The sequence below is a fragment of the Tauraco erythrolophus genome, chromosome 16, assembly GCF_009769465.1.
Source record: "Tauraco erythrolophus isolate bTauEry1 chromosome 16, bTauEry1.pri, whole genome shotgun sequence".
NCBI lineage: Eukaryota > Metazoa > Chordata > Aves > Musophagiformes > Musophagidae > Tauraco > Tauraco erythrolophus.
Window position 1 is genome coordinate 8,923,273 of NC_141480.1, and position 24,172 is coordinate 8,947,444.

General features: G+C 38.4%; 1 protein-coding gene across 2 annotated transcripts in view; it reads right to left on the bottom strand.

The window, feature by feature from the left end:
• Nucleotides 1-5,368: 5,368 nt before the first annotated feature.
• Nucleotides 5,369-24,172, bottom strand: part of CLINT1 (clathrin interactor 1) — a 53,218-nt gene continuing 34,414 nt past the window's right edge. For both annotated transcript variants that reach the window (XM_086621395.1, XM_086621396.1), the window contains exons 6-12: nt 22,797-22,971; nt 17,567-17,807; nt 17,238-17,313; nt 12,820-12,897; nt 8,539-8,834; nt 7,620-7,824; nt 5,369-7,128 (exon numbers count right to left, since the gene is read on the bottom strand). In XM_086621395.1, the coding sequence (XP_086477521.1) occupies nt 6,767-7,128; nt 7,620-7,824; nt 8,539-8,834; nt 12,820-12,897; nt 17,238-17,313; nt 17,567-17,807; nt 22,797-22,971 (1,433 nt within the window). In that variant the 3' untranslated portion in view covers nt 5,369-6,766. The remainder of the gene's footprint in view (nt 7,129-7,619; nt 7,825-8,538; nt 8,835-12,819; nt 12,898-17,237; nt 17,314-17,566; nt 17,808-22,796; nt 22,972-24,172) is intronic.

Consider the following 24,172-nt stretch of genomic DNA (forward strand, 5'->3'; position numbering starts at 1 on the left):
AATTGTAACGCTGCGAAACCCACAAACATGCTTGTCTGTAGGGCAGAGGTTTACGCCGCCAGTTTACACCAACCCTTGATGTAAAACCTGAAGCCTGAGCAGTTAAATTTGTCACCAGTGTGGCTGCAACTCTGAAACAGACTTTGAATAATCTTCTGTTTTAAAACTTAGTAATTAGGGGTAAAACTAGGAATTAAGTCAATCTTTTTAACAGATTTTGGCTTAAATTATATCAACGTGATGATATGGAGTGCAATAGTTTTCTCTCTTGAGAAGCTGCTAGAAAAGATCTGCAGTAATTACAGAGCACTCATCTTCCCTTTTTAACTTTTCTTGCTTCCATTTTCTCATAACTAAAACCTGTAAATCAGAGGGCAAAAAGCTTAACACTGAAGTGATCTTTCTGCTAAATGTAAGACTGTCCTTTACAACCGAGTTGCAAAGAGAACAGTTCCAAATCTCGATTTACACAGTTTCCTGGGAACTAAAATGTATATGGTTGAAGTCTGGCTCTAAAGCAGAGTCCAGGGGAGGCACAGGACCGCTACTCCAGTTCACCAGAAGCAAAAATAAAAGCTACTTCTACCTCTGTCCCAGGGAAGCCTGCAGATGTGGATTCAACAGTTGACAGTGACTTGTACCTTTCTTCTGGCTTAAGATGAAATCAGTTTTTCTCTTAGGAAAATTCTACCTCGTTAAAATTTCTCATCAAAATAATTATCACTGCTTCAAGAGGCTACTGGTCAGCATGACTGTCCATTGAAAAGAAGAACATACTAGACTACCCTGGACTGAGTTAGACAGCTGTGCACAAAGGATGCCTAAAATAATGCTAAATCCACTTCACATTTTGTGGGAGCTGCCACAGGAAATAAAGCTGCAGAGTGATATAAATATAAGGTACTGAATGTTGCTACAGGTTGGGACAACACATGATGCTGCACACCTTGGAACAAGCACAAATCCAGCTCTTAAGGGGTCAGAGGTATTTATACAGTCAGATGAGGTCATTGTCACTCTTTTTAAGAGTGTTTATTTCACCCTACAACAATCCTGTTGTACAACACGACTCAGGGGGTGTCTCAGTCTCCTTACAAAGCCCCAGGTCTCCGTCAAATAGGTGCATTTTTATCATGTTCCTGTAGCTTCTCCCCAGTCGATTTATTCACATGATCGATTCCTGTGTTCCTCAAATCATTTGTGTAGGAAAAACCACATCCTCCTCTGTCAAACCAGAAAAAGAGAGACTAGCTGGAGTTGCAAATACAAGGCCACCAGTGCCTCAAACAGAACTGGTACCAGGAGAAACAAGGAGGCAAGAAAGGGCAGGAAGCACCTGTGAAGCTTGGTGAGCGCAGCCCTGCCACGGGGCCACCGCGGAGCGACCGTGAACCTCCCCAGCTCAATTCAATGTGACAGTGACACTTCACAGCACATTGCACCCAATCTCATCTGAAGCTGACAAAGATTGTTTCTGTTTTATATCTATTGGTTTATTAATGGCCTACAGCCTCTTAAGCAGATGCATATTCATTAGATAGCCAGCTGTTAGGAGGCTCCCAGATGTCGAAAGTAGCTCTGTCTCAGAATGCATTCTTTTTTTTCCCCCCTTATCATGAAACAAAGTAATTGTAGCTCTATTAAAGAACCAGTTAATTACTGAACCAGTAGCTTATGGCATGATTTAAAAAAAAAATCTGCACATTTGTGAGGAGTAAAGACATTTTTGAAAACGGAGATGAGCTGAGCCTTTGCTGTGCTGTACACACGCAGAACTTACATAGATGTAGAGACCTGGATTACTCCAAGTAAAGGACCTCCAGCTGCAGGGATCCAGGGATATACCAAGTTCTGCAAAGGCACCTTTCTTCATTTTCCACATTCTGCAGAATTTTTCTTAACTCTTATCCTGCCTTATCTGAACAGTGGACACAGAAGCACATAAAAAATGAAAATGAGGCACATCTCGATTCTTAAAGGTCATTTTACATGGAGAAGCAAACTTCCCCAGCATCCCAGCCAGATAAAACTGTAACCAGCTCATTGAACAAGCTGTACAGATTGACTTACAAATTCCACAGGCTGTCCTTTCAGTCTCACAACATTAACCAGGCTCACCTACTTGTCTTTGCAACTTACTATTTTTTCCTTTCTTCTTTGTTTCATCAAAGTGCTAAAAGCAGACCCAAAAAGAAGGGCTTAACAGCACAGCAAGAACAACCACTATCTTCCCACCCCACCCCTACCCCAGGAAGCCCTTCTCCCACTGAAACATTGAAAACGTTAAGCCAGGTCCAAGTGGTTTGGGGAAAAACGTTCACGCTGATTTTGTGTTTCTGGCTGATGAGGACGAACGGCACAGCCGGTCGGTCCATCTCATCCCGCAGTGACGGCCCCTGAGGAGCCGGCAGCACAGCGCTGCTTCCGCCCCAGGATGGAGCTGGGCTCCAGTTACCCATATAAGAAGAGGGCAACTTACTGTTCCTGTGCTGTGGGCAGAGCTTGGGGGGAATAATTGGAAGCTTACAGGTATTTAGTATTTAGTTTCTAATTCCCTCATTCATACTTTCAGTTTTTGCCAGTCAAATCTGTCAGCAAGTATCCGGAGCTGTACAATAAGCAATTTTTCACTGTGCTGACAGTTCTGAGTACTCACCAAAAAAAGCATCCTTTGCAGTCAAATATTTCGCTTAAAACAAAGAGTTTCAATGTGTGTGCAAACTCTGTGAGTTTGCCCAAAATAATTCTCTATTTAGTCAGTGACGGCTTGGAATAAAACTTGGGGGAAGGGGGGGAGAAGAAAAAAAATTACCCCCCCCCCACCACATCCCCATTAAAGGCTTTAATCAGAACCAAGTGATGGTACTATAAAACGTCATATGCTGTAAAAGTGTTTACAGTCATGCACGGAGGAACGTGGAGGCAATTTTGTAGAGTGACTCCTGGAGCAAAGGCCTCTGAGAATAAAAGTGTCTTTAGATATTTGTTATCCTGTTATAGTTGATATCACCTTGAGCACACAATGCCTGCCTGCATTATGTAAACACTTCATTGATAAATCCCTCCCCCCCGAAGCCGTGTCAGACGGTTCTTAGCTGACACACAGAGCTGAAACAGATGCTGCTATAAATACCCTTGTTTCCCTGTTTTGAATATAATTTCTTTTGTAGAACATGGTGGATGCTCCAGTTACCAGTGAACTTGCACCTGGGCTGGAATTTATTACTCCTTTGTACACATCAAGATGTATTTTTTCCAATTATTCCATAAATACGCACACAGGGATGGATTCTGATGCCCCTTTCTCTCTTCTGAAGTATGGATATCCTTTATAGAGGATTTCACTAATTTTAACTGAATTTCTATAATATCTTTAGAAGCTCCAGAATGCAGAGGTGGTAAAGGCTACCTCTTACACCCAGATGACCAGTTAATTCCCTCTGTCTGCTCCCTGTAGGTTCCAAACTCCCATGACAGTTGCTGCTTTTCAGCTTGGTATGAAACCATCACGCAGCTATGCTGGCAACGGTCACAAGGCTTACAGTCTGGGGTTTACACGTGGAGCACTTTGGACACTGCTTATGATAAAAAAAAATTAAAAAAGTGCTTATTAAGATATTTAGAGTACAACTTGTGAATAGTCTGGAGAAAGAGCAAGGAAGTCAGATTTTTGCCAAGGGGCAGCAGGGGAAAGCCAGATACATGCCAGTATGATAGCACACGGCGGAGTCAGGTGCTGTGTGGTGCACACGCAGCCAGACACAGGCTTCGGGACAGTTCACAGTTACAGCTGGACCTGGCTTTAAAAATGAAGACAGGAGTTATACCAACATAGTAGCACAACTTATATTCAAGTTACAGTAGGGAGCAGCTGATAAACGGTAGATCTGTCACCGTTCGCTCAGTAGCTCATTTGTATTTTCTCCTAGAAAAATAACTTCTATTTTCAGCATATTATTTTGCTCATACCTGAACTATCAGAGAAGAAGACATTTTATGATATCCATCTTAAACAAGTTCAATATTGTTTTAAGCAAACATAACCCACTTTATAGTCAGTCTGTATCTAAAGATGTAAACCATATTCTACTAAGCACTGCTACCTATGATCCGTGTCCTTTAACTGGGGGAGAGTGGGATAAAACAGGCAGGCTCTCATCCCTGCAGGATGAAGATGTATGAGGATGCACCTGCTCCATGTTCTGAAGGAACCTTTCGGGGTTTTCCCTTCTGATGTTTATTTTGCTTCAAAGGACTTGGTTCTCATCCACCTGAAAACATTCTGGCTGGCTAAAAAAACCAAAACAAAAACTTATTTCCACACTCTGTACAACCGTCTTCATAAGTAGGATATTGATCCATAAGATGACCAGCATGTAGTACTAAACTGATTCACTGCCCCTACCATAACTGCTCCGTAAGCCCAGGTACCCTTGATTAACATACAATGGACACAACCACAAAGATCCACTGGATCCACTGACCAGATGTTTTCCACTGGAGTTATTCTAATCCCTGACAAATGTGCATCATTGTAATTAACCTCTTCATTACAAGCTAAATCACTGGTTCCTCTGAAGAGATGTGAGAAAGCTAAACAAGGACACAATGTTTCAACTCGAAGCTGACTATTTAACCACCTAAACTTACCTTGAAAAGGCAGCACTATCAACAGACTCGCCCTTCTCATCAGAACATCTTCTGAAGACTATGTGGAAGCACTGCGCCCCTTTGGCACGACTAAGACAGCAAACATGGACTACAGGTTTAGTTTCCTTTGCCACTCATCTACCACCCCAGGAACTTGCTTTCTTCCCACCACAATTTTGCATATATTGAACCAGTTTGAATCTGCCCATCTGTTAGAACTCAAGGTTTTGAAGATGATTATTCCAAATAAGTTTAAAGGTTTCAGAACAGGAACCAGAGCGATCTCTCCTACTCAGCCGTTAAAGGCTGCCTTGATTACTTTGATGTAACAACACTTGAAAGCTCCTATTCTTTGAAACTAATTTAAACACATTGAATTGTTGAAAGATTAAAAACCGCAGTCAGCTAATTACACTCACTCTCATCTCTTATTCAGCAAATGAATCACTTTTCATTACCACTTAGCTGAAGTACATGAATTTCTGCCTAATTAGAAATGTTGTAGATGGAGCATTAGCAAGGCTGGAGCGGGTCAGGATATCTTGCCTGCTTCATTTTTAATTCCTAACAGTAGAGCCGGATAGGAAAGGCTTCAGATAAGAAGTCATTAAACAATTTTAAATTATTTATAAAAATTACTTTGCCCAAATTATAATTATTTTTTTTCCCAAATGCTCTCATAAACGTCAAATGGAATGAAAGGAAAAGCAGCCCAACATTGATTTTAATGAACATTTTAATGTTATGTATAACAGAACATTATGAATACAATGGAAACAAAGTTTTATCAATTTAATAATAAAAAAGAAATCCAACATAAGAAAAGGGAGGCAATAAATCTCATACCTATAGTATAGTGCTTATTCTTAACAATATTCCCAGCTTGTGATTATAATAATGCTTTTGTATTCCAGATTCTAGAATCATGATTCATGTGAACTTAAATGCAGAATCACAGAAGGAAAAACACAAATCCCCAAAACCTTAACTCATTCTTTTGTTTTCGGTAAATCAGTAAAATCTTTGACTGCTACAGGTTTCCTTTATTAATATATATATATAATTTTTACTCCTCTATTGGATTCCACAGCTGCTAATGCCATATTTACACAAAAGAATCATCAAATGTGGTATAAAAGCTAAGATCCAATGCTGTTGGATTAGGTAGGGTTATAGATTTACATAACTTAAGTGTAATTCACCATGGGGTTTTTTTTTGTAATGACACAAAAAAACAAATATTTTTGCCTTTTGACTGCTGCCGATGCCATAAACCAGTGGCTCCATAGGGATATTGGTGGTACAAAGGATGCTAACTGCCACTGTAAAAGAACTGCAAGAAAGTGCATTCTCTGGAGTTTTCTGCAAGGAAACCTTCCAGCAGTCTTAGATAAAGCTTCTCCCAGACTTGCACAGTTATACAAACAGAAGCATGTTAAGACCCCAAAAATCTATTGATCACCAGATTGCTGAGAGGAGATTTTTACAATAAAAATTTGGGTAATACAGCAGTGTAGCTGGAACATTAGCAAAAGTATATATACATTCCAGGTCCCTTTGAATTAGCCATAATCACATATGTAAGCCATTTTTGGACAAAAATATATATTTTTATAAAAAAACGATCATAGTACTGGAGTGACTTCAATTGTGGACTCAGTGGTAGTAAAAGGAATGATCCAATTATGACAAAGCGATCAGGGAGAGGGGGAAAAGAAAGTCAAGCTCTTCAAGAAAAAAAAGGAAAAGTATAAAATTAGATTCAAACATTTTTACCCAACCCCCATTCCAGTCTTCCATCAAGTCTCAAAGTTAAAATTGGTTCTTCTATGTAGGAAAGGTTTTTTGATGGTCTCAATACAAATTATTTTGCAAAATCATCTAACACATTCCTTAGAAGAACCTTTCACCTCTCCAGAATTTGAACACTAGTTATTTCAACATTTAGAAAATAGCTTTTGGTTCTTTATGTAGACACTTTAACTGATAAAGAAAAAAAAAAAACGTATTGATCAGTGTTTTCCATCCCTTCCCCAGCTATATTTGTGCAGCTAAAAATCCTTCATTCAGTCTGCCCATTTATTTTATTTCATTTTATTTATTTACTTTACAATCTTTATTTGCTAAAATTGGCAAAGTTTGCAAAGGCATCTTGCTTGGGTTGTACAGTCCCAAGAGTCAGAGAGGTCATAGCGATATTGGGTACCCCCATTCCTATTGTGCCCGTCAAACCCATTCCTATAGCTGGCGCTCCCGTGCTCATGTTCATTCCCATCATTCCCTGGTTCATCATAGGCGTGGGTCCCACGGAGGTCATTCCCATCGTACCTGACATCACACCGGGCATTCCCATCCCCACAGGAATGGTCCCTCCCATCAATGGGCTTGTCTGGGGCCGAACAGGCATCATGTTAGGCTGAGGATTGAGGTTCACAGCTGCAAAGTTTTGAGTCATGACATTCATAGGTTGTTGCATATCTGCAAAAAAGAGAACAGGATGCAAAAATCAGTGATCAGAATCTGATGCTCAAGGTGCTTACCTATTTTAAGAAACTTGTGGTAGCTGCTGTGAACAAAGATATGATGGTCAAAACCATAGCTAGTTCACTTGTTTCCCTGTTTTCTGTGTGAAGACTCAGAAAACTTTTTTATAAAAGTTTTAAGTAGCATTTTAGACAATGCGTGCTACTATGCATATTCTAGCAAAGTTCTAGAGATTAGGAAGCCTGAAATCAAGACACAGCAATGCTGCAAACTCCACAGTGAAACCATGCACAGATACCAGCTTCCTAGCACATCAGTCTCCGTTTGGAAAATACTGCTTGTGTCAGAAGCATCGCGGTAGTTTAAGAAACATTTATGACTAAATGTAGGAAAACAGTAATTGACAGAGTATTCCAGCTCAAGGACAACCTACTGAACACATGCAGGGCTTGGTGTGCATGCAAAACAGTGCAACAACCACTTACTTTGCTGCTGCATCATGGTATTCAGTGATGGCTGCTGGGGTTTGGAAGGCTGCATCCCAGGTACTAAATTGTCCAAACTGATATTTACACTGGGATCTGACCAAGTTGAGGGTAGAGTTTTGCTTGCATTCTTCTGGACCATCTCTGTGCTTGCATTATAAAGAGGATTAGGCTTCGGCATCATAGTGTTCACACTTTGCAGAGGCTGAAAAAGAAAAGTTTGTTAGGATCCGCTTGAAACCAACAGACGTCAGGACTAAACAAGTGTTAATTTTTCCACAGAATACAATAAAAAGCCGATGAGAATTTAGCCATGAACTTCAGCTCTTCCAAAGCAGAATTGCCATGTGCTGTTATGCCATTAGAATGGATTAAAAGAGTATTTTTCAGGCTAAGATCAAGCTCCCATATCAGTATGTGGAATGACAGTGATATCTGCAGTCAAGTTTTGAACTTAAAGATACTGTTTTTTTTCCGCTTAACACCAAGTTGACCTGTTACAGTTTCCAAAGACAGTCACTCTCCACTGAAGCAGGCACTTCTGTGTTCTGGAGAACACACCAGTCCTCACCTCCATCTACTTGAGGCTGCAAACCTATAACCTGCTGTGGAGGATGGCCAGCAACCTCATCTTCCCCAACAAAGCAGCCACACTTCATAGAATGCTGAAGACCTTCTCAGAGAATACTCACTTATAAAATTGGAGGCTTTTCCAGAACATTTGACATCTTTTCTTTTTAGGAGGCTATTCAACCATTTTTTGGACAAAAGTTTCTTACAAAATGCTGATCACAATATCTGAGTGACTACGTATGGACTCCACAAGTGGAATGGATTTGATTTCGAAGTTGTGATTACGGAGAAGACAAAAGATTAATTGAGGAAAGTCATTAGCAAATTGTAAAAAGTAGCAGCATACCTGTGACCTTGACATGGGTAAACTGATGCCTACAGCACTGGAGCTCATCATAGAGAAATTCATACTTTGTGAAGAGGTCATCGTTGTCTGAGAGGGGCCCATCAAATCAAAAAGATCAGTAGAATTTGAAGCAGTTGGAGGCTGGCCAGAAGCTGGCTGTGAGCTACTGAAGACCTCCATAGCTGGCTGCTGTGTCGTGCTGCTGAAGAGCTCTCCAGAAGACGCACTGGGACAAGGAGAAGCTTGGTTGAAGGCACTCCAGTCACCGAAGTCTCCATTTCCACTTGTTGCTGTACCTGAAGAAAAGGCAACAGTGCGGGTGGAAGACAGAGAAAAAAAAGGCAAAAGCCTTAGAGAAAGGCACTGAGAAAATGCCATATTCCATGAACTGAAACAAATGAGAGCTGATCTGTGTCCGTCCAGATTAACATCTGCAGGTAGAACCTCCATCTGGACATCATTCCCTCTCATGAATATTCCAACAATTTTAACAAGGTAGCAAAGGAAATATGAAACACCCATGCACCGAAAGTAGAAAGACATTTGATAACATGTCACCTGTGGATGCCAGACAAGTAGGGACAGGTTTTCTTTAGTTGAAATACAACTGAAAGATAACTTATGGGTCAACCGGAGGCCCTAGTCAAAACAACACCTAGAACTTCGATAATATTGTTCAGCTTTTTAACTCAGCACTCTGGTATTTGCTAAGAGAACAACTGTGAGGAACGAGCCACTTGATAAAGCAAATTCCATCATGATAAAACAAAGACAACTACTACTTCAAAATTTGGTTATATACAATTAGTAGCTCTTTGTATAAAACAATGCTGAGGGGAATCAAAACCAGAACTCTGAAAGCAGGTTTCCAGGGAATTCTTATTTGAGGTGATAAGGAATAATTTCTTCCTGTCCCATGAAGTGCTCGTGTAAAACACATTATGTTTTCTAAATTTTATTCCTAAACTAAATACCTTAGCTTGAAGCAGAAATTCAATCTTGGATCCAGCAACTCTCTCAGCAGCAGCTTTGCTGAACTCTTAGTTCATCACTTAAACTGTTTCATTTCAATACACCAGGGTTTTTGTAGATAAGCATTTAAATCAAAACACAGCAACTTCCAGCATGCTCTGTATCTTACTATGAAGAGCCTAACAGTGTAAGCTGTTTGTGTACAACTGCAAGGGTACCTATTTTAGGATCACACATGTCCAGAGACACAGACCAATGAACTGAGAATGTCATAACCTTTCAGTCAAATGGGAGATGTTATCTCCCTTAAAAACACGTTTTTCCATTAACAAGAAAAGGGTTACTTCATGGGAGCGATAGGGGAAGAAAAGCTTACAAAAACATCTACAGGAGATGCTGAAAATAAAGCAACACCACTTAAACAGCTTTCATGGCTACACAGTGAATCTTGTTCCAAGTTTGGGCCATTGTACAGGTCAGCTTTTTGATTATGTCACTGATATACTTTTATTATTTCAGCTAAGTCGCAAGCAATGTCATTGCCATATGAAATTAACTTTGAGTTCTAATGAACAGTTAAATTATCCCTTGAATTTCTTTAGATGAGCAAATGAAGACTCAAACACATAAAGCTGGGGTAGATGAATCCAGAGCCAGTTCCCAATTCCTAATGTACGCAATGCCTGGTTCTACAATGGCCATCCATAGCAATTTTCTGAAACTGTATTCTACCCACTCAAAAGGTAACTGCAGTAGTCTTTTACACTCCGAGTAAATATTTATCAGCACAGGCCTCCAATCTTCAGTCATCTTCAACAACACATTAGAATTTAAAGAACAGTAAGAGAGTAAATCTGTTCACAAAATCCAAGTATTGCCAACAACTTCAGTGCACAAAGCGGACAAATATTCATTAGCTTAGGGCCTCACTAGAACATTTGCTTTGATCTCTCTCACAAAGAGGGGCTATACTAGAATGTTTCAATTAGTATTACATATTAAATATTAAAACCTACTTTAAATATTCCTGATAGATAAGTAAATGCTGAGTGTGCTCCTTCTATGTTCAGACCTGTGCACTGAGCACCAATAATGGAAGTGGGGGTAAAAGGGATAAGGTTTTGCCCCTTCAGTGGAACTTCAAAGATGATTAATCAAGGAGAAAAAGATTTCTAGAGGGGCTTACGCTGTTCAGGAATGATTAATCATTTCACAGGACTCCTTGTCCCTTGCATAATGGTGATTGGAATAGATTAATCATGTTAATGCAGATAAAGGATTGTATCAATTTAGACTGTATTAACACACAAATTATTTGCATAGTAGGCGGCTTTGTGTTTGCAAAACAACTTGGTTTTGACTAAGAAAGCCTGAAAAAAAAAAATAGAGCAGTTATTTCTTGCCAAACACATTAAAGGTGTATTAACTAATCCGTGCTCAGTACAGTTTTCCTAACACAGCAAAATAAAGAGAGAGATACAAACATGCTGACTAAAAGCTAGCTCGCAGGTAGGTTTGCTCATCAACCTCTCTGCTCTTTTCTCATTCTTGACTTAATCCTACACCCTGGCTGAGAACCCTCAGTCACAAACACCACTACTGCCCAAACTGACTTCACAGAAGACAGCCAGCCAGCTCCCTCCACTCGATGTTTGCAGCACTGTCCTGTCTGGGTAGCACTGTAGGCTCCTAAAAACGCTCCACAAGAAGGGAGTTGATTACATTAGGTAGCTTCCTGGTTTATTTTTTTTTCTGTCCAATTTTAAGGAAAACGTTTTTCAGACAGTGGCCATGTCTACATAATAGCTTTTATCTTTGCATGCAAAATAACTGCACATGCACTGAGCCAACCGTATGGCCTCATGACAGCTCTAAATCGCATGCCACGCAACCAGGCAAGGGCAAAACCCAGTGCTGTCCCAACAAGCATTACTAAAATCTTGCTCTTGTGACTGGCAGGGACTTGTTCCTGCCCGACTGAAGAAAGATCTAGATATCTTATTTACTAGGCTTCTCCTAAAAGGGAAAGGGACTGTAACAAATTGGTTTTTAGCCAAGTGAAAATGAGGTGTTGGTTGGCTTCATTCCACAAATGCATATATGCAACTTCAGAAGCCCTTGGCAAGGCTGTACTGTGTATGGAAGACATTACTAAATTCCCTTCCGACATACAAGGCCTTCCAGTAGTAACCCAGACATCACTGGAGGCTTGGAAATAGCCTGTCTTCGACTCCCCTCATTATGCCATCTGACATGGCCAACAGAATTGCGTCTTTCTAAACAATTACAAACTTTTTTTTTTTAATCTTAGGAGATGAGTGGGAGCTGAGGACATCTTTAGGGGCTCTTTTTTTTGTCACAGGTGGGCAGCTATTTTCCATTGAACATGATCTCATCTTTTGGTTTTGTTCAACTTACCCATTTAATTTACTGCCCTGTCCATATCATTGAAGTTCTTGAGACCAGTCTGAAACCTCTGCACATGTCCAGAAACCATAAACAGCAGCATAAAACCCTTCTAACAACATCTCATATCACAGCATTATCACAAGCAAGCAAACCAGACTATCAAGCACTTCATGCAAGTCTCTTTATCCCACCAGAGCAGCTAACATTTTTTAAAAAATCATTAATACCTACCTGTATCTGAAAAGCTTGCAAACTGTTAGTTGATGTATTAGAAAAATGACTGCTTTTTTATTGCAAATAAAATAGTTGAATAACCTTACATAAAACACTGGAAGACTATGATGATTAATAATCTGAATGGTCCTATCACTACAGCCAATTTTCCTATCATTTTGGACACACAAATACTGTCATCTTGAAGCATTCATCACTGCAGAACTCGAATTCAAATAGCTCTTTGCCCACAACGGCAGAAGTGGGATGCGCTGGGCTCTTCTTTTATTTAGCGAGCACCCTTCGGCCAGCAATTAGACCCACATTTGTTTATTTCAGTTTTAGTTTATTAGTTTTTCACTCCAGAAGTCACATCTTATTTCAGTGCATTTCAAAATTAGACTTGGAGCTATGTTTTAAGTCTTATTATACGCTTATATTGTATTATTAGATGAACAGAGATATATTCGTAACTCCTACTAATTGAAGTTCACGAAAAGTTTCAAGTCCAATGAGAACATGCTGTGCCACATAGTAGGTATCTTCCTTACTCAGTATAGCACTTGTGGTCCAGTTACATAAACACGGTTTGCCCTGGAAAGGGAAGTGACTTTCAGTAATGCCACGTGGCATCTCTTCCCCTATTTCTGCCCTTAAACAGCATTTCAAACTGCAAATTAATCCTACCTTGTGATGATGGGAAACTTGCTGAAGCAGCAGCTGAACTAAAATCAGCAAATCCTCCAAATGGGTCAGTTGATCCACCTAGAAACAGAAGGAAGCCAAATGCTGTTACAAGATTGTTCAAAGATCCATTGCAACAACTGCATGCGGGATTTATGAAGAAAAGCTGTTCTGCATTTGGCAAGACGGATTTATTAATTCTGCTCCCGAAGTCAGCACTGTTTTTCCTGTTCATCACTATACTACAATTATACAAGCCTGAGCAACAGTAAACTAGATTATTTCCAACTGCCTTGCAGATCTTGCAATTTTGTTTTCCTAAGGAAGGCCTAAAAGACACAAGTTTTTGCTATCTGTAAAAATAAATTTAGAGAGATTAAAAAGGTTAACAAGGTTTTAATTAGTGAGGGATGCTACTAGTCTGGCAGTTTGTAAAATCAAAACCTTGGGAATATAATATATAAAAGCCAAACACTCTTAGTATAAAAAAGTTAATTTCTTATGCTTACTATGAAAAATTACACATTGCCTTATATTTAGTTTGTGTGTTACTTAAAGCATGAATGATTCTGCAATGATCTTGAATTGGGATTTCAAGGACAGAGCTTGCATTGTGTTCATTTTTTTATAAGTTTGCTTCCTTTCTATGGCAGGAACATTAAGTTTTCCAACCAGACATTTGTGTACAGCACATAAATTATTAACTTCTGACTACAGCATAGTAATAAGTTTTCACTAAAAAAATACAGCCAAGATATGAAAACAGAAGAAAGATTCCCATACTGGAAAGCTGTTTTTGCTTTTTTTTAAATAAACAAACCCCCCCCAGTTTACAAAAAGAAAACCATCGAATTATCCTCGCTATTGCTTTTAAGTAGGTATTCCACTGACCTGAGAACGCTAAGAAGCTGACCTTATTTGTTTGTCCTCAAAGATTTCACCTCCAAGCAGCCCCACCCTTAGAAGAAGCTGCAGCAGTTCAATTATTTTGCTTTTAGTGTTATGCGTACATTATATAGGTTACATCACAGCTGCTTAGCCTGCAGTGCTTAGGAACTAGCCAGGTGGGACTGGAACATCTGTGCTGCACTCAAACACCACCAGGGACAGCTTCCAACATCTGGTGCCATTTCTGAATTGTCTTATCGCTGCAAGACATTCTGCCCCATCTGCTACTCTCAACTGGGTTAATTAAACCAGAACCATCTCCTTTTTAATAAATGGCTAGCAGTAATAAAAGGAACCATTCACTTTCTAATACATGTGTACTTGTATTTCTTTTAATGTTATTCTACTGCAGACATTGCCAGGAAGGCGACCGCTCTTCCAAGGGGAAATGTCTTTTCTTGCTGAGCGTGTAGCACATGATATGAAACACACGAAGGGAATGCAAGGACACTCTCTGAATTTTCAGAAATATAGCACTACTACAATCTTTTTACCACCTTTTCAAGGAGGAAAAGATTTCACACAAAGGTAAGAAATTTCTTCAATGCAAATTCTGAAGTGTTCTAATAAGCTTCTTACACATGTTTCTATAAAAGTTTTATACTGACTGCAACCTGAGGAGGAAAAAGGGTAAGAGAAGCCAGTGAAATACCAAGCTAAAAAACTGCTCTGATCATGTTTACTCTGCCTACTACAATGAACATTTTCAAATAATTTTTTTCAATCACATGTGTCCTTACAGAGTTCAGACCAGGTTAATGGTTTGAGGGTTTTACATGCAATATGAGCAACTGATGACACTCTCGACTACATCCTCAAAAAAAAAAAGTCGATCCTATCATACTACGCCCAGTATCCCTGGGCTGTTTGACGAAGTATCTATGGATTAATAGAATTTTAGAAACAGAAATGGGTTCCAACTCAAAATAACCCCTTGATTTTTTCAGTTAATCAACTTTTCCCCCATTTCTATTGCCTGTTTTAAAATTAAACTGAGTTCCAGAGAGAGGTGTAAGAGCTGAAGCTGAATGCAGTAACTCTCTGAAGAAAGGTATCACCAGATAAGATTAAAGCAATGCTAAAACATTACTTCCAGCAGGTCTAACCACAGATTCTATGTCTTCTCAAACAGATTGCTCCTTTATAGCAACCAACCGCCCCCCTCACGTACAAATTGTGTTACTTTAGTCATGTGTAACCCTCCAAGCCTCACCAACCTTCTTCCACATCTCTGCACCTGAAAATACATAGATAAGCAAATTCCAAGTTCCCTGAATTCGCAACTTCCTGCCAGTTCCTTCACAGGATAGATCAAAGGCTGCGTTTGACCCTTTCCCTGTGCCTTGCCTGACACTGGAAATGTTCCCACACCCTGTGCTGCAAGGAACAGTGGTCATAACAAGTGACCTGCACGTGAAGGACAGTGCTAATCTTCTCAACATGAGCTATCCTCAAAGATTCCCATGTGAGATCTGTTACTACAAATGAACCCTTTCCATCTGTCTTCCCAGGTCAACAAAGAGGTTATTTAGCAGGACCAGCTGGTAATACACCTCAACACCATTTCCAAATGCTGCTTTAGAAAAGAAAGAAAAAAAGAAAAAAGGCTTACTACAGCAAAGAACCAAACTGATGAAAGATTCAAACACACTGTAATATGGAAGATGCCATAGTTCTGTTTGAAATATAGGAAGGCTCAATTTGAAGTAGAAATACCTATTCTCAATGTGCTTTTATTTTTATACATAAAAAAACATACACATATGTATATAAACAAAAAAAGGCTCTAATCTCATTTCTCATAAGAATTGGGGAGGAGAAGTTTCAGTTTTGATTGAGGATAGTAGTTCTAATCCAGGATCTTAAAATTCCATGGAACTGTGGTAACTCCAAAGTACACAAACACCTTTGTGTATGAAGTTAACTAAGTAAAGAAGAAAGTAACACAAAATAAGTTGTTCCTTAAATTTGGGGGCATTTGTGCATAAAAGAACATATGCATGAAATTAATTTTATTTCTCTACTGTTAAGAATTAATACATATTTCAGAACAGACATTAGTTTTATCTACTTTCCCCAAAAATAAAAGTGCACAAATTTTAAAGATCTAGCAGAAAAAAGAAAGAAAAAGAAAGAAAAGACTGAGATAGATCTCTGATACTGAGATGTAAATTACTATGACAATTTCCTTCCCCTTCAATTGAGTTTTGATATATTTTATATTCTATTAAATACTTAACAGAGGTGGTATTTTGGTATCCTAGTGATGAAAAGAACTGTGTCACAGAGTGCTCAATCCTATTGGCTTTGCTCACATATTAGAATAAAAATACCTAAGGTGATGTATTATGGGGTTCCCGCTCCAATACACCCGGAAAGGACATAATTTTGGATAGAACTGAATAAGGGTAGTCTTTACACATACATGAATGCAGCCATCTTGCCACATGTGCAGGTCTCCAGACACTGGACTGCCATTTTTCAGTACAGTTTCACGTGATTTTATGTTGTCTTTAAAACAAAGACTGGAGCTGAGCTGTTGTCCCCAAGATACACACACACACTTCAACAAATAATGTGAGTACGATCCCATATGTAATAAGAGCAGTTGCTTATTTGTAATGGAGAGGAGTTACATGGAAGGTTTCTGTCTATGAAAATGCACGTTCTTGTATTTTATTTGTTATTCAAAGGGATCTTAAAAAAATTGCCTAATGTAAACTCTCTCCCAACTGTGCCATTAGACCACAAATGAATGGAAATTCTTTTTCTGTTCCATGCAAGCCACAATGTAAGTGTCGATATTAAGAATTTCTAAGCAGAATAACAAGTCTTAAGTTTTAGGTTTTAAAAAGCAAACCACCAACCCCCTCAACTCCTCTAGCAATCCTGTATGCAATGCACTGAAATTTAACACAATCCTAAGAAGAAACTGCTGTTTGAGTGCAAGTGTAAGCCCATATGAAGGTTAATGGACTGCACATTCAGAGACTGAAGGGATGTGGTTTACAATTAATAATTTTACTTTCAGGCAGCAACTTCTGTTTGGTATTAGGGTTGGGATCAACCAGGTGCCAAGATAAAATGAGATAAAGAAACAAGTTCAGCATATGCTTTAGATGAACGCTTATAGGAAGATCGCCCAGCTGCCTAGCCTCTGAACCACGCTACAATAAATGCTTGGCTGTGAATGGATTGCACTTGCTTTTAGAGTTATTTATAATTAACTGCATTACAAACACAGTTCCTGATAGACTGATCTGGCAGTTAATCTTTGTGCTGCTAACATTTATTAGTCCTATGCAATAGCACATACAGTAGTTTGCTACAAAAGGGTCTAGGCAGCTCTAAATTTTTCTGAGTATTCATTTCTCAATTTATCTACTACTCTTTATCTATGTAACATCCAACAAGCTTATCCTCAGATTTGGTTCAAAATATGCATTAAGACAACAAAACCAAAACGTGTCTACCTGTTGAAACCGGCTGGCTAGCTCCATCAAACAGATCAACCAGGTCATTAGATGACTTGCTGCCAGGTACAGAAGCCTGAAGAAGAAATTATGCAATAAATTTCATCTCATGATGTTATCACTCATCTTAAATGACTTTGAGAAGTTTTCTGATTAGTTAATTATAATTGAAGTTCCACAGCCTTTGAAAACCCCAGCTAAACATTTCTGATAAGATAGTTCCCTTGAAGGCTGTATAAGAAAAATTCTACCTTAAACTGGAAATTGTCTCAGAGGTCAGAACAGTTTCCAAAATCATATTTTATTGTAGTAGGAGAGCAGTGTCTCACCTTTACTGTAGGCTGTGCAGTATGAGCAGCAACGTTCTGTTCTGGACTTGCTTTATCCCCTGTATAGTATGCTGCTGCTCCCAAATCAATGGTTTTTGAAGGATTTGCTGTGCGTTTGTGTCTGATGGTAGTTTCTGTAGCTTGTGTAATATGAATATGTTTCATTGTCACAGTCTCCTCTTCATCTTTAAATTCAGCTTTGGGAGATTTACCTCTTCTTGATTTCTCCTCATCACTGTCACTAGAAAAACAAAAGCAACAGAATACCATTCGCCATGGATTTCTCAATTAATTAAGTGGAGGTTTGGCTCAAGCCACAAGAGTTTTGGTTACTGTAGTCCCTTGTAGTGATGGTTCATAACTACAATACTGCTTCTTCCTACATTAGAGAAAGGAAACGTTTCACCCTTACGTAACACATCCACATAACGCAGCACCGCACCTATTGTACAAAAGCAGTGAAGAAAAGCAAGTTATTTTCTTAAACATTAACTGCAAGTCCATGGCAGAGGATAAAAGGAAATCAGTGTTTAAATGCAGTACATTTAATTACCTTCTGACAGGAACTCCTCCACACATTATGTAATGCTTCGGCAAAGAAAAGTTAAGTTGGCAAGTCTGCTCAGCAGACACCAAGAGACAGAAAGCCATGAACCAAATACAGGTACTACCTTTCAGATTTCAAGAACTCCATTCCTATTTCAACTAATTTCCCTTTCCAGATAAACAGGCTTTTATTTTCTTTAGAATGCTTGTGGAAAAAGAATGTTTAGAGAATTAGGCAACACAACGATACTATTCGTTTTCTATCACAGAACATACATTTATTCTTAAAATGTAAAAGAACAAAAGTGTCACCATTTTAGGTGAAAACTTTTTAGACGTGACTGTGTAATATTTGTTTAATCTGTTACATTTTCTACTTTCATATTTTAAAGTCTTTCACAAACAAACCAATTGCCCCCAACAGTCACGTTGCCTATTATCATCAAGATACAACTTGTACATAACAGTGAAAATTGCTGTAGAGAAAGCTTTAATATATTGAAAAGTATTTTGAAATAGTAATTCCCTTAGCAACATAGTTGCATATGGAAAGTTGTTATATTTTAGTAATGCATTAGAATACTAAAACTGCAAAACTTAAGAAAGGCTGTCCCTTTGTCAGTGGGAATATGACAGTAACTGCAATATACCCTGGAGGGTAGCCTTTGTTCTCCGTTAACAACAGTGGGCTTTCTGGAATGCATTGCATGTGTCATTTCCTTTATGTATATTACCTACTCACCACTGGAGATGGCTCAATTCATTAACATCAGCGAATATAAACGCTCACTCCCTTTTTGTAATTTTTTCATTTTTAAAAGAAAGATATCACAGCTGCTGGCCAGCCTAGCGACTACTGGCATTTGCTTGAGCCAGCCTTACACAGACAAGTGAGCTCAATGGCATCACAAGCCTTATCCTTCCAAGGCACTTCAACCCTGACTTGCAACAACAACAGGTCTGCTGTTCCAGTTCTGGTGGTCTGCAGGCAGCCTGCCTACGTGCACACACACAGAGGGGACCACTAACCACATTTTCATTTGTGACATCAGGATTTTAACACAAGCCCCCAGACTGATCTGCTCATTAGCATGGTACATCCATCCTAAAATCCTTGGAGGAGTGTGATGATGTTGCTTTTTAGAGGTGTGTTGAAAGTATTCAAGATCAGGACAATCACAACTAAGGCTCAGTCTCTTAAAGCTCGCTGCAATGTACATCTCGTCATCACTACAGAGTTTGCCTCATCCGTATACACATCCTGTGGGTTGAGGAAGTGACTGACAACCATTAAAGTCTGATCAAGGAAGCTACTGCTATAGAACTGTTAGAGATCAATCTCACTAATGTAAGAACAAAAAAAGGTGAGTTTTTAGTGATCTACAGCAAAATAAATGTCTAAAAGCTTTTGAGAAAAGAAATTAAACATATATGCCAGAAAGTAGGACAAATATTACAATACTCAGTTTTCTATGACAACCTGTAGTGCTTCCAAACTGTCTCAGGAGATTTTTTTTATTTTTCTTTAATGGTCACATTAACAAAAAAACCCACACATTAGAGATTACTGTTCTCTTTAAGTGTGTTTACTGTGGTTGGAATAGTAAAATTGCAGTGCTTCATCTGAGAATTGCAGAATGAACTTAAAAATAAAAATTATAGCTAGCATTGTACCAAATAATTAGAAAAACTTCTGCAAAGAAAGTACACAGTTGCAACTTCCAGAATCCAAAGTACGGTACACTTTTTTTCCTTGAGGTACAAGATATTTTGAACAATGTTCTTTAAGGCAATAAAATAGTTTACTGATAGTTTGAGACTATCTGAATTATACCCTACTACAAAAGGAATCTTTTACATGGAAATTGTCTTTAAACATGACTGTTACATTCTCTTATAGAAGTACTAAAAGTTTTGCTTCCTTTCATTGTTACCTGCATCACTTTTCTGAATACCAGAAAAACAAAGATTGACAGAGTTTAAGAATTCTTACAAAACAAGTGTAATGCTTCAGAAGCAGCTCTGTATATCTGCAGGTAATTTAAAAATAAAACTTCAGCATTCAAGGATATACTCAGGGCAGCAATTGGTTTATTTGCCCAAGACATAAGAACTCACAAGCATTATGAAACCAGAGGTTTTCTTGCCCCATGGGGTATTGTTTCTGGTCTTCTCTACTTCCAAGGGGATATATTACTGGAAAAAATAATCCAATTCCCCCACAGCAGTACTGACATTTTTCTTCTAAAGAAAAAAAAAGCAGACTGGGCTTCTCCAGAGTTAGATGTGTAAACTGCAGTTTCACTGAAGCCTACTGTAAGCTCAAGCCAGCTATATCACAGGTTAAGTTCTTAGTTACTTCAAGTTTTTTTTTTTTTTTTCTCCTCTATACAAACTACTAGCTTTGCAAGTAGAGTCAGAAATTCAGAAGTTCGGCCGTGTTCTTCTGGTGTGTACGCTGGAGGTAAAGATTGTGTCATCCAAATCCCATTAGCCACTATGAAGATGTGTAAGTCACATTTATCCTTTGTGTTTCAAGACCTTTATTGGCTTTACAGTACTAAAGTAACAATGATTTATAAAGCTATTAAGATAGAAACAATAGAACATACAACAGCAGATTTGCCAGCTGAGTTAGTATCACCATTTAGTCACTTTTCCAAGGGAAAGGACAACTTAATTCAATGTTATTATAGAGCAGCAGGCTACAAATAAACCAGTAAAGTTTTGGAGTATTCTTTTTTGTTTTTAGAAGAAAATCTGCTGAAGTGTGAAAACACAGAAATGCATGGATTTCATGAAGCATTTACAAGAGAATGTTATGCTGTTGTGAGCTTAAGTCACACAGTAATTAAAATTTCATGTTTCTATTCAGTTTCAATATTTAACTTCATACAGAATATAGTATTCTGTTAATATGACATAAAGATACTGTAAATACAAACCTTATAATTCAAGTATAAATAGACAGACATTCTACGACCTTGAGCTCAATCTTCTCAGATCCTTTGATGCCTTTCTGTAGAAAGAAATCCCTTCACTTCAACACTCTGATAAAATACCTTCCAAAAGGAAATTTCAGGCTGGTAGGCAAAGCAATGTTGGAGAAGTCATACTGCTGCAACCTGGATTCCTTCTTACAGCAGGATAAGCTGCAATTACCAAACTGGTTTTGCTCATGCATGTCCCGAGAAACCCTCCTTGAATTTCAAGTCCTGAGTTTATTACTTTCATAAATTTCAAGACAAATACTGCACACGATGTTTACCAAAAAATAGAAGAAAAATAAAAAAGAAGGGACAAGGGTTATAAGATCACAACAAAAATGAAAAATGTAATATTAGCCAGAGAAGATGATCAGTGTAACTTCAGGTAGAGATGCACAGTGAAGTCCTCAAAATAAAGTACTTTTTTATAAAGGCTGAACTGCAGAAAGGACTGTCTAAAACACTGGAAGGTGCAAGACTTCGTATCAGCACAAATAAGAGACCAGGAGCCATTCAGAAATAAAGCAAAGGAAATAAGAAAAAAAGTGTTTCCTGTGCATCCTCTAAAAGAAACATGGATAGAGAGCTTTACAGATGTCACGTGACAAGTTGCTTTTGAAAGGTAGAAAAGCACACAGCAATATTCCATTGTTAAATTTGAAGTTGTTTACTTTTCTTCTGATCCTTTCTCTTTGTAGTCTCTTGATAGTAAGTTCTAAGGGGGAACCCTGATGCGTGCAAAGAATACCAGTTTTATGATTTATTAATGCCTTAGCAAGAGGACAATACCCATCTTTTTCTTAGAAATGCTACCGTTATAGTTATTGTTTGTTTCCGTGTAAAACTGCTTAAGTTTTGTAATATATACACGTATGTGCCTGTGCATGTGTGTTTTTATACACATACATATAAAAATATGTGTGAATATATCTGAAGATATTCCTGAAAAAAATTAATCAAATCTCAGTGCAAATTTGGATTTTAAGTTGTTTCTCAAAACGAAATTATTTCAATATACTTTAGCACTTTCTCTACAGCAATTTCAGATACTGTTAAGTATGAATTTGATTTCCAGATGAAATTCAATGCACCTGTTGAAGTGTGATGTATTTAAAGTTCTTTCTGCAGGCAAAGCAACATAGGTTTTCTTCCTTACTGAAAAAATGTAACAGCCAGATGTGAAATTGAACAAGTTTCTTGAGAAGGTTCAACTAAAATGGACTTTTTTTTTTTCTTTAAATATTGAAATAAGCCACTTGCAATCTGTTCTTCCTGAGATCAGCTCAGGGAAGAAGCACTGTGTCAAGGCAGGTCTAAGCAATTTTACCTCTCCCTCCTCTTTGGCACTTCAGCATTCAGAGTAACCGTAGCACTAAATGGCAGCCTCCAGCATACCAGTGCAAGGAAGACCAGAAGTTTTTCCTTGGGAAATTTCAGTCAAATTCCCTGCTTTGCCAGCAGGTATCTAAGCTAGGGGCAGTAATGGAAGACAGCAAGAGCAGTTGACTACTGACAGAGCTGCATTACTCCCCAAGGCCAGCAAGAGCTGCATAAGAAGTCCACAAAGCAGGTACTGAACCCATACTTCCACACAGACAAAAAGAATAGCAGAGTATTGTAACTAATAACCAGTGACATCAAAGTACTTTGTAATAGCAATTTTACAGAATAAATTCATGTTAAAATAACTCCAGTACCTGCACCTTTCTGGAGAGTCTTCTCTATCTTTCCTTCGGAACTTGCTGATGGTATCATCGATCGTGCTTCCAATTTTGTCACTTAGCTCACCTAACTTATCGCTGAATGGAAAAGCTGGTTTTTTATCCCATTCTTCATCCCATTTTGACTTGGGCTCAGGATCATATCTTTCACCTGTGTAAGGCATTAACATAAGAAATACTAAAGATAACAGAAAAAAGAAACGCCTGTGGTCTTTTTGGAATCACTCTCAAGCTCCCCTGCCCTACATACATAAACCTTACAAGTTTTCAAAGCAAACTGAAGGCTCCCACAGTGCTGAATCAACACTATTACAGCAAGGCACAGCATGTAGTGCCAATCATTAAGTGGCAGGAAGGCAGATTCAACGACTGTTTTTCCTGACAACAACACAATCCTAACGCCCTGCACCACACATCACATCAGAACACTGTTGGACTCTGCTGGAGAAGCACAAGAAGACCAATCGACCCTGGCTGCGTAGGCAGCTTATCAGAAATGGGATGTGCCAGTTTTGTAACAGTAACCCCGTGCATGGTATTCCATTATTGGCTAAGCTGTGTGCTCAGAGGTAGTACCAAAATATTGAAAGACATAAGTGTGCAATGCATGATAACTTTCTGCTCTTTCTTTTCCACACTCAGTGATTAAAAAAAACTTTTAAAGAGATGAAAAAGCAGCAACTCACCTTGTCAGCAGCTACTGAGTACCCGGAATATCTTTAGTAAACACTATTATCAAGAAATCAAAACCTTTTTTTTTTTTCCCAATAAAGTATTCAAGACGTCCAAACCAGTATCTTACAAACAGCTGACAGATTTACTTGAAATAAGTACTTTTGCTATACCATCTCATTAAGAAAATTTAAAAAACCTTAAGACTGGGTTTAATTTATACACAGCCAGCCAACCTGAGTTTAATTTAATAGAAAAAACAACACATTTTAACAGACCTAACTATCAGAAGCACGGCACACTTCACTAACTTGTACTGATCTTATATCAGACCTTCTGCTGAAAATATAGGTATATAAAACAACCCAACATAGCTCAGTTTCTAGACAACACTTTTAGACAAACATTTCCTATTTTGGGTCATTACACAAATGAAACAAGGTATTTTTTGGTACTACTGAAAAATGTGAAACACCAGTCAAGTTTTTTTACTTAAGCCACATAAAATTGAGTAGCAGAAAGGAAGAATGGTGAAAAATTCATTACTTAAGTTACATACGAATTATATTGTATCTCAGGTAAGTTCAAGCTTTATTCAATTAAGTCATTTTTAGTAAAAAGAAAATGATGGATTCCAGCACTAGAAGGTGCAAAATTTGAGTTATCTGTAAGCCATATAC